Raw genomic sequence first — 15,814 nt, forward strand, 5'->3', positions numbered from 1 at the left:
GTTTGGCTATAACGTTATTATCGTTCTTTTTGATAGTGTTAATTGTATTTACTATTTCTTTTGTATTGATAAACTGACTTTTGTCCGGCATTGTTATAGGTTATGTAGTTGTGAGCAATTGCTACCAAGTTCGTCTTAAATGTATTGAAATCGTTGCTATTCTTAGTTTTAAGGCCACTGATTAACTAGTTTTAACTGATTAAGAAAGCTTTCTAACCCTAAATAAGTCAGTTCTTTATTAACTTACTTTGTAGGAACAGCAAAGTTAAGTCCGTACGATAATGCATTTAGTTCTTTCTCTTCTAAATTATAAGAGGACAAATTTGTCACACTAAGTTTAGGGCAAGATGCATATCTAAATAAAACTAATCTTTTTAAGTTTTTATCATTTGTTTACTTATTTCTTTCCGTTTGTTTTGTTTCAATATTTCTTATATACACATCAATATTCCTTAAATGCTCTTCCTTCAGCTCATTTTTAAGCTTAATAGCATACATATCTATAACAACTTTTAAACTACATAAATGATAATCATTTTTACTTATTTCTGATTTGATGAAAATTACTTCGGCCTTTAACTATGTTTTATTTTAGATTTGTATATTCTAGAATTTTACCATTTGGGCCAGACAAATTTGTTGAGACACTGCAATAAGAATTCATTTAGCAAATTAATTCTGATCACTTTACAACGAGAGTTGATCAGTTTATTGCAAGACTGTAGTGTTAGTTTAGCCTAAAATTTCTTCAAAACTTCAAACAAGGTTAATTTTAAAGGTTAAATAAAGTTAATATTTCACTATAAAGCTATATATGAAATATATTTTTTTAATAATCATATAGTTTAAGTTTAAATACTAATATTCACTTGTCAGTATAGTTTATTGAACGACAAAAATATATTTAAAATACTTGGTCCTAGGACCTGGTGCTGAAAGAACTTTTCGGTTATCGAGTCGCACACCACAGATACCTTTTAACGTCTTGTCCAGGACATACCTAAACTGTTAACAATACCTAAACGATACCTAAATTGTTAACAATTAGATTAAAAAAAATTTACCAACAATTCCACATTCACCTTTTAAATAAATTTAACCTAATATTATCTTTGATTAAGTAAATATTAAAAAAAAAATAAGAGAGAATCCTGTTGCGAATATATTTTAAAAAACAGGTTGAGTTACAGAGTTCAAGGTTAAAAAATTTTTAAAATGTGGTATATATTTTGTTAAATTTGCCGTAGATTGGTTGAAACTTAAATAACTTCAATGATAAATTTTTAAAATTTTATTACAATACAATGTTTCACTCGTTTTTTTAAACGAGTGAAACATTGTATTGTAATAAAATTTTAAAAATTTATCATTGAATCATTCTCCTTTTTAAGTCGAGAACTTTGATTGCAACCTTTAAAGCAAAAAGTACGGAAACTTAAATAATGCTAAAATTTGTAATAAATTTGTTAGTATAAAATTGTTACAAAACAGCATTTATCATGAAAACATGTTTGCATCAAAACTTATTATGTGTAAAAATTAGATTTTAAACTTGAAGTAAAAGGCTTAATTTCAAACTATGACAAAAGTTGTATCAATTTTAACTGTTAACTAATATTAAACAGTCTAACTAGTCTTCTAAACTTATAAAATCTAAAGACAAAAAATTAAATAGACAAATAACAAAAATTGTATAATATAAAAACAATAAGACTGTTATAATGAAAACAATAAGAACAATTAGTATTTGTACTGCCGAAACAAGTACATTATAGACTACAGTAAAAAAATATTTTACTAAGTATCCCAACAATGCTTGAACTATTAGTTAATAAATTAAAAACAACCACTTTAAATCCGGTATTTATATAAGAAAAAACGTTTTGTTATTGTTTTATTTAAACAAAACTATTTATGTTTAAGAAATAACTTTCAATTTAGTTATTGTGGTTTTGTTGTTTTTTATCTAGTAATTTTTCATCTATTTTATATTTTTATGTTTTGTATAAAACCTTGATTATTATATGTTTTTAAATTTACTGTAAAATTTACTGTTACTCTTGAAAAGTTGCAAGTACATAAAGTACAAAACATTAAGCATATTTTGTATTGTTTAGTAAGTTTTTACAAACTATGCTTGTGTTTGAAGAAGAATTTATTTCTTAAAATATTTTGTGTGAGCTAATATGCATAATGAAGCAAATTTTCATATAGAACTATTCATTAAAAAAAAATATGTAGATAACAACTTAAAAAAAACGTTGTACATACTTTTAATTATAAGTTGTTGCATTCGTCGAACAAGAAAATAAGAAATAAATTTTAGTATTTAGATTATTACTAAATTTAATATTTTTAGTCTGCACTAAACTGATTTTATATGCATTAATTCAGTGGTCGGCATGCATTTGATGGTCGCAGGCTTAAATTCAAAAATAAAAGTATTTGCGGGCCGCAGTCGTAGTTTCAGTTTTTGCTGTATTCTTAAACCTCAGAATATCTAGTGTTAGTTTATTTTTTGTTTTATTCGCGGGCAACATTTACATACTCATGGGCTGTAGGTAGTACCTTTCTTGGGCCAATTTAAATTTAAAAAATAATCGCGGACCGGACTTTACCCTCCATTGGCCGCAGTTTGCCGACCCCTGCATTAACGTTTACTGTTATACTTTTTTAGATAAAATATTTGTTTCTAAAAATATGTACTTTTTTAATTATATTTGTATAGTTAGATAATACAGTTATTAAGAAGAACAAAAAAGTTTTCTACAGAACTTTTTTTAAGTACTTGTAAAATTGAATGTTGCATTCTACAATTTTTATAAACAAAATTTTTGAAATCACTATGTTTTTTCACTTTTCTTGAAGCTTAAAAAAAGTTATAACATGCATATCTTTTTTTTTATTAGACCGAACTATAAATTCAAAAGTTTTACTTGACAGTAAAACAATAAACAAGTTCATAATACAGCTTAATTCTAAGAATTTTATCTTGAGAGCAAAGTAATCTTTATAAACATATAACAGTTTAGAAACTTAAGAAAAAAGTCAAATACAAATAATCCGATAATGTAAAACTTGTTTTGACAAGATAGGCTTCATTAGTTTCAAAAGTCTATAGTGAGTCATATCAAAACACTGATTGGGTGACCAATTTTCTGTTATAGACTATTACTATGTAGGATTCATATTTTACTCTAGAATTTGGTATTAAATAACATTTACAAATATATGAAACCCTAGTGAAATCAATTAGTTAAAAATAAAATTCTAACAATTACCGTATACTTGTTATTTTTTAAATTAATAAAAACAAAATACAAATAAAGCGAGTATTAAGCTGAAAATAACTTTGAAGTTAACATTGTTTTATACTTTAAAAGAAGTTACGCTTACTATTTAGTATTCTAATAATCTTGATAAGTAGAATGTGATAAAAACATGTTATTAAAAAAGTACAAGTTAACACACTTCTACGGAGCCCTATAAAAAAGAAATACTGTAAGGGAAGCATAAAAGCTTGATTACAGTATTTATTCGTTTACAGAGCTCCGTTGAAGTGTGTTAACTTGTTGATACACAGAAACATGTGTTAGTTTCTTAGAGAAGGAATATTGTGTAAACTTGTTGTTGAAAATAGATATATAATTTATAGGAAAAGAGGCGTAGGGAAATAAAAATAATTTTACAGAAAAGACCAGTAGTAAGTTTAGATGAGATAACATTTTTTTAAACTACTCTTTTAAATCATAATAATAATGGAAAGTTGTTGAGTTTTACTGATGTTTATAGCTTTTAAATTAAATCTTTTTAACCTTAAACAAAAATGTTCCATCCCCCCACACGGTATCACATCCTGTGGTAATTTGTTCCGAATAGTATTTCTTCTGTAAAAGAATAAATTTTGCCATCGTCCGTTTTTTACATTGTGTTTTTTTTTAATTCCTTTTTATTCAAAAATATTCTAGAAAAACTGATTGAAAAAAAACCTTACTTTCGCCACTAATTTATCTATAGAAAGCTATTAAATCAAACTACCATTTTCTATATTATAGATATTTTAAGCCAAGTTCAATTAACCTAACATTATATAATGTATTGGGTATGTTAGAACGAATACATAATAAAAAACGGGTAAATTCTTTGTACAAACTCAATTTTACTAATTTTTTTAAATAGTTGGGCCAAAGTTGGGTACTGAAATCAAGCTTAGGACGAATGTATATTTCAAATAATTTGGTTAGAATAGTAGCTGAATTTTTTCAAAATATTTAATAAGATGATTTTTTTTTATTCTGTACAAATGACTTACGTGTTCATTCCACTTAAAATTTTTGACTATTGGTATCTTATTGCTATTGGTTAAAAGATCAATCAGGCAAGATTTGTTTTTGAAAATGGATAAAAAAATTATTAGCTCCGATTTTCTATGTTACTACTTATATCCGTAAGAACTTTAGTTTGTTTGTTTGGATAACATCAGTATACAATTTAAATTTTGTTTTTAATGTTTTGATTTCCTTTTTATAGTCCAAAATAACTTTTTTTAGTCCGTTTATTTTGTGTCCTAAAGTATAAATTTTGCTCTAATTACTATGTACAAGTTATTCATCGTGTAAATCAAGAATACGTTTTTCTAGATTTTGACTTGTTTCTTCATGTTCATTTTTTAAACTAATTATACCACAATATTACGGTGGCCACGGATTTTCAAGAAATTTCATCCAGGTTTTTATAAGTACACGTTTTTTGGTATAATTTTAGTTGTAAATAAGTTCAAGGTAAAAAAAAATGTGTTAAATAGTATAACAACATTGAAAAGATACTGTAAAGCTACTTTAAATGTGTTTTTTAATGTAAAAAAGTTTAGTATGATGATAGCAATTTTTTATATATATGATGATTTTTTGTGTCAAAAAGAAGTTTTTATTCTTAACATGTAAAAACTGTTTAAAATTCCAGGTTTTTTGGTGTTTTTTGTTCTTAAATTTTGTTTTTTAGGTCAAGTTGTCAAATTCCAGGTTTTTTAAAGATTCAACAGCTTTGAGAGAATACAGCTCTTGATCTATAGCTTTAGCAAAACTTATCAGCATTTTTTTAATATTTTTCCTATTTCACAAGATTAAACCAGGTTAAGGATTTCTGCTTTAGTTGACATTGGTGTTTTCGCCCGGGCGAAACTCACGTTTTTGTATATGGTATACAATTTATATATATATGGAGTTAGTATTAAAGTTGTTAAGTTTTTAATACTTTTGGTTAATTATTATTTTTATGGACTTGATTTAGCTTTAATTCAAGCTACAACATTAAAACTAAATTTTGTTTTAACTAATTTAGTTCATTTTATGAAGTAGTTTATAAGTTACGACTATCAAAGTACTAAGTCATTTTAGATTAGTTAATTTTATAATCAATGGTCTAATAAATTTAAGTAGCATAATTATTTTTGTTCATTGTAGTTTAGGTATTTTCGAATGATGGTGCTGCTAGTTAATGATAGCATATTAATGTGTACTAATAAATACTATTTGTTTTGTTTGCGGTATACATTAAAAAAAATTGATTTCACCAACTTTTAAAACTGACTTATGGTGTTTTTAAGTTAACCTTTTAGTTAAATAAAAATTTAAATAAGATTAGAGCAGATATTAATAATTTCAGAAACGTGTTATTTGATTAGACGAAAACGTAGGGTACTCTCGTATAACATGTATTCAAGTCCATATAAATTAAATAATTTTTTACTTTTAATATATAAGACTCTTATAATAAAATTAAATTTAGCGTCAGGGGATAGATATTAACGATTTAAAAATAAATTTATACCTTCATTAAAAAATCAAAATTATCCTTGTAATTTATAATTTTATTTAAAGTTAATAATCACTTAAAATCAAGTTTTTTTTTTAATATAAGTCTCGAGATCGAGGAGTAGCACAAAATAAAATAAAGTTTTTTTTTTTGGAAACTAATACTTACTTTAAAATATGCATATACTTACGTATAAAAATTTTTGGCTCGATAAAAAGGAAGTTATATCAAGCTAACTGTACGAGGCGTTTATAGTAGTATTATAGGTCAAAATTGTTTGTCTTAATCAAATATTTACATAATATTTTAGTCAATATATGGAATATATTATCTGAAGTCTATTACGGACATTTTAAGGACTTAAACAGTTGTTAGTTATACAGATTTAAAATTTACATGTGGTGGAACAATTTTAAATTAGGTTTGATTTTTAATGATCTAGATCCATTTTATAAGTTGATCTGTAGAACTTTTTTTATGCAGGATATAATAACTTTATTAATTTATTTATTGAAAGAACACTGCGAAAACTAATCGTTGATTAAAAATTACCTTAATGTTTATTAACACTAAAAAACTTTTTAACACTTTATATCGATTTTATTTCGGACGAAAATATTTGATGTGTATAATATGAAAACGAAAGTTATTTTTAAGTTAAATCTGCTTAAACAGAATAAAAATTTCAGAACAAAAATATTAAAAATAAAATAAATCAATTGTTACAGAATATTAAGTATATGTGGAAAACGAAAATTATTTTATGTAGAAAAATAAACTAAGTATAAGAAACATTATTTGTGTATAAATTTCTCCTAAGAAAAAGGGAGGGAAATTACATCCAACGTAGATTGTTTAGAATCAGTTGTTTGCTTTTTCTGTTTCAATATCTAGAAAAAAGTTGATAGTTAAAAACTTAGTCCATAATTAATAATGCTAACTCAAATAAACTATTACTTCTACAAATTAAACATTCAATAAATATTTCTTTTATAATACTTATATGTTAAGAATTAAGATGAAATATTTTTAGTTTAAAACAAGTTTTAACTACATTAATTTTCATAAAAACGATTACAATTAGAACTTTTAGTAAGTTTCAAAGCAAACCAGGCTGCATGTCAAAAAAATATATGGTAGTGATTAACAGTACAACAAAATAAGTTTAAGTATAAGTTCTAAGTTGCAGTACCTATCAAAACTTTTTCCAGTATACATTTTTAGTATCTAGCTTAATAATTAAATAACTTTGTTCCTTTAAGCTTCGCTAACTGGTTCTACTTAATGTAGAGAAACAAAAACTAAATAAGTTACTTTTTAATTACAATATTCTTAAAGAACTCATACAGGTAGAACTCATATATACAGGGTTCGTGCGCGAATTTTTTTTCATTTAGCCTGACTGAGACCAATTTAGCCTAACTTTTTTTAAGTAAGGAAAATCCACTTTAGAACTCATTTTAGGTATTGGGAGGTCTTGATTAGTACTATTGTAGTCTCCAACTTCAACCAGCTTTATCTCAAAAATATTTTGAGCTTTAAAAATCTTCAAAAAGCAACTCATAGCTTAGTTACAACTCAATAAAATAAGACTTAAGTGTAAAAAAGGTAATTGACCCCCTATGCCCTTAACAAAACAAATTTAGTGATAAGTTTTAAAATAAATAACTATTACTAGTGTAAAAATCTAATATATATTACTAAATACAATTGTTTAATTCAATTAAGCACTAAGTAAAAACATTATAACCAGAAGATTTATAATGAAAAAACGTGCATTGTCGTGTTATATTAAAGTTTAAAATGAAACGCTTACACAAGTTAAAATAAGTAAAAAATGTTTATTATAGTATTTTGACTAATACTTAAAATTGATAGATAATTATAAATCCTAAACTCTAAATAAATACAGTGTTGATGTCATATCAGATTTAAAAAGCTTACACTTAAGTTAAAAAAAACCTAAAGCATTTTGTTCTTATAAAGAAAAATGAATTGTACCTAAAATTTGTACTCCCACAAAACTTAGTACTTATATCTTAAAGCTAGGCTTTAGTGTTGTGAATATCTCTAATAACTTTAAACGAACAGTAAAATGTATAAATAACTGCTAAGAGTTTTAATCTAATAAGTATTTGGTATAAAAGCCTTTAAATTAGAAATTAAAACAGTTCAACCAACTAAGCTCTGAAAAACATAGCTGATGTAAACAAATTCAAACACACAGCTTAGTTGTTGAACTAAACTGTAATGTTTAAACTGTATTTTTTTATGAATTTTCATAATTATGTCGTATTTAACCTACTCAAAACAAAGTAAGGAAGATTCTTAAAAGTTTTTTAGAGATTCAACAAAATGTTTTAAGCATTTATTTTTACAAATACTGACTGATGAAAAAGATTTCTCAATTTTTTCAATCGAAAATTTTCAAGCATTTGAACAGGGAAAAACTGAGATCTTCAAATATTTAAATAAAAAAACTGATTTAGCCTAACGTTTTTCAACTTTATTCAAAAAATCTTATTTAGCCTGACGCGCACGAACCCTGATATAATTAGAACTTTTATTAAAGCCGACCTTCACTGCTTGGAAGAATTTGCTTCACTTCAGTTTCAGTCTTCTTCAATGAATCTCTGTTGAAATCTCCCAAACTTTCAATAGTTTTTTCTTGAGCTAGGTCTACAAAAAATGCATACTATAAAATTTTACTTAAACTACTTTTTGCTCTAATATCATTGAAAAAAGATTTGAATCAACCAAATGACAATTTAACGGAATTTAGAAAAAAAAATTATATAAAATTTAAGATTTGTGCAAATTACTAGAAGCTATTTTTTGGTTACCAATAACAAATCTGAGATGTTTTTGCTATCATACAATATGAACTAGACAGTACGACCTTAAACTTAACAGTTTCCGACAATCTATACCGCTTGCGTTCTTATTAAGATTTAGGAGGCAGACCGGTGTTTTAGTTTTAACAAACGGTATTCAGTAATAGCTCATTAATTAAATTTTTTTTCATTAAATGAAATTTTTTTGAATATTGCCAAAAATACTGATGCAACTAAATCGTTTACAACTCAACGTCTAAGAGATTATCAGCTTTGGTACCAACAGAAGTTCTACTTAGCGCTGATGAATTTTATCTTGTTTGATTATATTTAACATCGGACCTCGCGACCAAGTCTGCCTCAGGAGTTGTTATAAAAACTAAACTGGTCGTATATTGTTTTGGAAACTGTTGTTAAAGGTAAAGTTTAGTGCTTAAAATTATATACGAGAACAAAGATACGACATCAATAAGTTTTAATAATTGAATTAATGATTTGTTTTAAGAACCAACCAAATATTCTTGATATTTATCTTAACTATCTGTTTTTGTAAATTAGTAATCATATTAAACTCTATAAGATTGTATTTAAAAAAATTTGAAATGTAAGATTTACATAACGCTAAGGACTCTTTATTTTCATCTCCTTTACAATAAGTTAAAACAAACCTTGTTGGGAGGGAAGTGACTGCTTCTCTTCAGTTTCAACATGGTTCAGTTTGGAATGGTCAAAATTAGCAGCATCACCAGGTGCTTTTTCTACTGCAATATCTGTTTAAAGAAAGTTACCAGTAAGCAAAAGATCAACTGACTGGTTTACAGTTGACAGAGTTAAAAACTTACTAGATTTAGAACTTGGTTCTGTTCAATTAGTAACTTAGTTAGTTATTGTTGTTACAATAGGCTAAGATGATATTAAAAATGTATTAGGCTAAAATATTTGCCAAGTTAACTTGGTTTTTATTATAAATAATAACTAACATTGAGTAATTTATTATACAAAAGAATAAAGACAAAAAAATGTACATACTTATATGTTTTGTTTATAAAGCTGAATATACACAATAGTGTATACACAGATTTAAATTAATAAAAATAAATGGAATAGATTTGAATAGATAAATAGCATACATTTGATTTAAGCTTTTAAAAACACTTTTGATTGTGTTTAACTTTTTTGCTATCAAATGGTATTACTAAAATGCTTTTTATAGATAGATAAACTTAATATTGATTGTAAAATAATAAGTATAAATAAAATATAAATAAGAAAGTAAATTCGAAGTTGAAAAACCATACATACAGAGAATAACATAACTGCAATTAAATCACAAATACCTGTTTGAGTTGGTAGTTGTGATTTTTCTTCAGTTTCTACATGATTGAGCATTTTAACATCAACTTGAGCAGCCTGCTGCACGACCTTTTCACGTGCAATGTCTGCGTAACATAAATATAAGAAACTATGTGGTACAAACATAAACTAAAACATGTAAAATTACGTAACTGTATTGGAATTTTTAACAAAACAAAAAAATGCATATTTTAGTTGTGTCACAAGTATCTTACGTAAGTAGAAAAAATCTTATAGAAAATAAACTAAATGGTTTAATATTAACAAAGTAATTTTTTAGTTACATTTCTCAAAAACTTCAAGGTTTTTAGAAATAAAGATTTAATATTAAAAATAAACCTTCAGAAGTAGGCAGTTGTGATTTTTCTTCAACCTGCTGTTCCTTTAGCTTGCTTTTGTCAAAAGAAGAGATTTCTGACAAATCTGGCTTGTCACTCATCTAAGAAAATAAAAATCAAACTTTAGTTCAACAGAATTCTATTTATTTAAGCAATCGATGTTTTTCAAGTCAAAAGTTCATGCTCATTATATTTGAAAATGTTATTATCTTAACTAATTTACTTATCAACATAGATTTACTTTATTATTGCAACTCATCGTTTTTCGTTAAAAAATGTATGTTTTTGAAAAACATTAAATAGACTTCTTTATCTTCAAGTTTTTCTTTATGAAAAACTTGGGTATAAAAAATAAAAAACTTAATAACCCAAGTGTAATAATACTAGCTAAGTTTTATCTATGCTTACTTTTAGGAATAAATGTAAAAAGTAAAAAGACACTATAATTAAATATAAAACAACAAATTATTTTAAATTTTAGAACATAAACAAAAAATTGTAAGAACATAATTGCAAACATCTACTTAATCAATTTAAAAAAATCAGGTTAAAAAATTTCTTCAATTTTTTTTTTTCTTACTGCTTAGTTTAACTACTTAGTAGCTAATCAATAGTTTTAAAAAAAGTTTCGGTCAATAGTGTTCGACAAGTTAAATTAAAGCTAAATATTTATTGAATTATATAATTAACAAAAGTTTCATACAGCTGTTTCGTTTATAAGATGTTTCTATATCATTTATTCCTCAGTATAATTAGTACTACAACATTTCACAATTACATCATATCGTTTTTTTTTTAATCTTTAGCAAAGAGTAATTCATTTCTAACCTACAGCTGATGATTAAAAACAACTTTATTGATTCTATGAAATTATTCTTAAACTCGAGTTTTCTCAATAAATTATATATATATATATAATTAACAAAACTTATAACTACTTTTAACAATATAAAATCAGTTGTTAACTTTGTATTATAATTTTTAACACGCTTTTATGTTAATAAGCTAGAATATCCTAATTCTAATTTATCTACGTCTTCAAACTTATCGTAACACAAATGCAACTCACTCTAGAATAAGTATGCTTGTCTATGTAAAAAAATTATTTGATTTCAAATCAATGCAGCCTATATTCTTATCAAATTCTAAGCTTGATTAACTATAATCTATTCTTTAAAAGACTAAATTCTAAGTAATTTAGCTGCCTAATTTACACACTGGTTTTTGAAGGAAGTTACGTGACTTGCCACTTATTACTTGTCATCACTTCCTAATTTAACAATTTTCAACTCTATATTGATTAATAATTTGATAACTAAGGTTTCGATTATATTTAATTGTTTATTAGTACATATTAAAATTGTTAAATCCAAGCTTACACTATCATTCTTTTTAAGATAAGTTTTTCATATTAAGTAGGCTTAATTTCAAATTTAAATTTTTTTATAGGACTTTAATTTTACTTAATATATCGGCTAACTAAAATAAAAAATCGAATTTGATTTTTTACTAGATTTAAATTTTAATACAAAAACGTTTGTAATATTTATTTTACATTATAAATTATTATAATAATATATCGCTTGTCATTTTTTATTTAAACTTGATTTAACTTGTGAGATCTAGGAGATTAAAGTAAGGAAGTTCAACAAGTTTCTTATATAAGTTGACAATTAAAAAGCTAAAAAAAGGTTTATTTCACTAAAAAAACTACCTCCTACAACTTTTGAGCAATGAATTTTAAACATAGCACCTCTAATCTTATACAAAAATTTTATTAAAATGTAAGAAACAGTATTTTAGAATTTCTAATTAAGTTTTTCATCCATTAATAAGTAAAAAAGTGTTTTTTTCTTAACCATATCCTATAAGTTGTTTGTAATATTGAGAGAAGAATTTGCTGAAAATTTGAATTAAATTGCTTTAATTAACGAAAAATATTTTTAGTAATGTTTTCAGACTTTTGAAAAAGCCTCACATTAATAAAAACTTTTTCTATAAGCAGTATCAAACACTTATTAGAAACAAAATATATCACAAAGTAAAAAAATTGTAACTTTTTTTCTTAAAATATAATTATATTACAAACTTTCAGCTTTCAAATAAGGGCCAGTGTTAATTGTTATATAATTATGTTTTATTAGCCTTTAATTTTGTAATGTTTATACTTGAAAATTATGCTATATCTCCTCAGGTTAAGGACATTTTTGTTAAATCATTCATTCATAACTTTGTTAAACTTTAATTATACTATACTTCTCTTAGTCTACTCTTAATATTTAACTTACATTTTCAGCAGCATCAATAGCAATGTCTTCAACTGCTGAAGCAAGTTGTTCTACTTCGTCATTTTTTACTTCAGTTTGAGCTGCAGGCTCTTCTGTTTGAGCTGCAGGCTCTTCTGTTTGAGCTGCAGGCTCTTCTGTTTGAGCTGCAGGCTCTTCTGTTTGAGCTGCAGGCTCTTCTGTTTGGGCTGCAGGCTCTTCAACTGGAGCTGCAGGTTCTTCAACTGGAGCTGCAGGCTCTTCAACTGGAGCTGCAGGCTCTTCTACTGGAGCTGCAGGCTCTTCTACTGGAGCTGCAGGCTCATCTACTGGAGCTGCAGGCTCATCTACTGGAGCTGCTGGCTCTTCTGCTGGTTCTTCTGTTTGAACTGCAGGTTCTTCTGTTTGAACTGCAGGTTCTTCTGTTTGAGCTGCAGGTTCTTCTGTTTGAGCTGCAGGCTCTTCTGTTTGAGCTGCAGGCTCTTCTGTTTGAGCTGCAGGCTCTTCTGTTTGAGCTGCAGGCTCTTCTGTTTGAGCTGCAGTCTCTTCTTCTGGAGCTGCAGGTTCCTCTACTGGAGCTACAGGTTCTGCTTGTTCTTTTGTTTGACCTGCAGGTTCTTCTGCTGGAGCTGCTTGCTCTTGTGTCTGAGTAGTAGGCTCTGTTTGTGTTGCCGGTTCTACAGTTTGTGCCGCTGGTTCTGCAGGGTCCTCAGCTTTTTGGGCATCTTTTACTGGTTCAGATGTTTTGTTATAAGACTGTGAAGGTGTTTGCTTTCCCTTATCTGTTAGAAAGAAATAAAAACAGCTAATAAACTAGGTAAGGAAACATTTAGTTTTTTTGATTCATAAATTTTCAGAAAGTATAGGTAAGTAATTATAATTTATTAATATTTAGTTTTTATGATTTTTTTAAGTACTTAATATGTTCTAGTCTTTAATTTTTCTAAAAAAGTTAGCACAATTAAATCTTTCTGTAAAAAAATTATTCAGGTAATAAAATTTCTGATCTTTTAGCTTAAAAAAATATATAAAAAACTGTAATTTAAGATATTTTTTTTCCAAAATATGCTATTTTTCAAAGAATCTAGTTTTATTTAATTACAAATAGCATTTAACTATTCTATAGCAGAAGTTAGAAAGAACTTTAATAAGAGCTTCTTTGTTTTTTGTTTTTTTAACAACCATCCATCTTATTTAAAACTTCAGTTCTTTATTTACCTACCTATCTCAAGTCAAATTAAAGCCTGCAAATCAGCCTCTAAGGTATTTATTAGCTTGAAGATAAACTTTGTAAACCTAATAATTTTAAGCTTTTTTATAATTTATGTTAACAAATGTGCTGCTTAATTGATTACAATTAAACAGTGATGTTTATTCAACTATAGTTTCTTTACCACCATGTTAGTTTGAAAAACATTTAGTATATTTTTATAACAACCAGCCCTTATTTTCTTGGTTGGTCTGTAGAAAGCTCAACTAAAACTTAAAATTAGGGTTTCCCAAACTTTTTTTTTCAAATTGCCCCCTTCAACAAGACTACAATTTAAAACATTTAAGACCTTCTTTTTTGCTTTTCATCTGCATCTTAAGAATATCTAGTGTAATTTTTTAAATTGCCCAAAATTAACTACAAAATCTCCCCCTTTTGCCCCTTTACTAATTATTGCCCCTAAACTTGCTAAAATCGTAAATCATAAATATAATAATAAAATAAAAGTTAAGTCCAGTTGTTTTTTTTAATCAAAATCAGTTTTTACTTAAAAACTTTGAAAATTTAATAAAAAAAAAACTTTTGAGAAATAATTTTTTAAAAATCCAGTAGAAATGTATGGAATTTAAAAAAATCATGGCTATTTTCTCTAAGCTATGAAAAATCAACTAAAAATCTATCTCTTTCATTATCTATACAACTACCTTCAAACTTTAGAAAATTTGTTTTCTACAAGTTATTTTAAGTTATTAAGACGAGACTGAAAAAAAAATGAAACAGTTGCTCAAAAACTGAATGAGGTAGACTTTTAGTGAAGTAGTTTATTTTTGCCTGTTAGTTTGCGCCTCCCATAAATAATATATGGAATTATTTAACTTTATACCTCAACATTCATTTAGCATAAAATGACAAAAATCATCCTTTAGCTCAGTCTTTAACTTAAAAAAGACTAACTCAAAAAAAGAGCAATTCTTACAGTGAGCCCACAATTTTAAAAACAAAAAAATACTTTTGTATTTGAATATTTGTGGATAAAATCACTCTAGCACACTTGGTGGTTTATATTTAACTATGAAAATATATTTAAGTATTTGACATAAATCACACCAGTTAGTGTAGGGCTATTTGATGGGTTTTCAATTGGTTTAAATTTTAATATTTTTTAAAATCAATAATCAACAGTTAAATAAAACTTTCAAAAACTACTTTCTTAAAAAAAAATTTTTTAATAGTTTAAAAAAACTGACCTAACATAGTCTACAAAGGCTGTTTTTTAAATATTATATAGTTTTATCCAATTTTAGCCGTCGTATTTTTAAAAACACCTTACAGTACCTAATTTTTAAACTATTATGAACAATTTTAGTAAAAAGATTTATTTTAATACTATAACTCTATACTTAATATCTTTTAAACATCTTTAAGCTATTACAAAACAAAGTTAACTAAAATATGAATTTATTTTCTTATTTTAAAACAATTGTCTATTATTAACTTTTGTTCTATTAGGAAATTGTGTATTTAGTTTGGAAATAAAATAGATAGAACTATATAATACATTTATTTAAAATTTTTTTAAGGTTTACAAACATTGCTTTAAAAAAAAATCATTCTGTAATTGTAGTTAAATATGATTTGGGTCCACTGTGCCATTTTAGGCATGTATATATGTTATGACTATAGTAAAGTCTATTTTAATCACAAGTAATCATTATTATGGTATTTTTATAACCTATTATCAAAAAGATAAACTTATTTACAAATAAGTTCATTTAACTATCAACAGCAGTTCTTGATACAGTAATAAAATAATTTATATAAAAAGTTGCAAAATTTTTTTTGATTTTTTAGTCAAACTATAAAGAATTTAAAAAGTAATTTCTGTAATATAATATTTATCAACTTGACTAACCAGTCTCAGGTTTGAACTTTTTGTCTTTTGAAAAAAGATTACCCATGTTTAGCTTGTTACAAAGTAAAATTTATCTCTGTATAAAACAG

General features: G+C 25.8%; 1 protein-coding gene across 1 annotated transcript; it reads right to left on the bottom strand.

Moving 5' to 3' along the window:
- Positions 1-6,307: 6,307 nt before the first annotated feature.
- Positions 6,308-15,814, bottom strand: LOC145841975 (uncharacterized). The gene is made up of 7 exons (XM_082949295.1): positions 15,726-15,814; positions 12,628-13,385; positions 10,341-10,440; positions 9,986-10,087; positions 9,317-9,418; positions 8,392-8,493; positions 6,308-6,704 (listed from the first exon to the last, which is right to left on the bottom strand). Exons 1-7 carry the CDS (start codon positions 15,769-15,771, stop codon positions 6,676-6,678), a joined length of 1,239 nt encoding a protein of 412 aa, XP_082805421.1. The 5' UTR covers positions 15,772-15,814; the 3' UTR covers positions 6,308-6,675.

Source organism: Thalia democratica, chromosome 8 (assembly GCF_965202585.1).
Source record: "Thalia democratica chromosome 8, ktThaDemo2.hap1.1, whole genome shotgun sequence".
Classification (NCBI taxonomy): Eukaryota; Metazoa; Chordata; class Thaliacea; order Salpida; family Salpidae; genus Thalia; species Thalia democratica.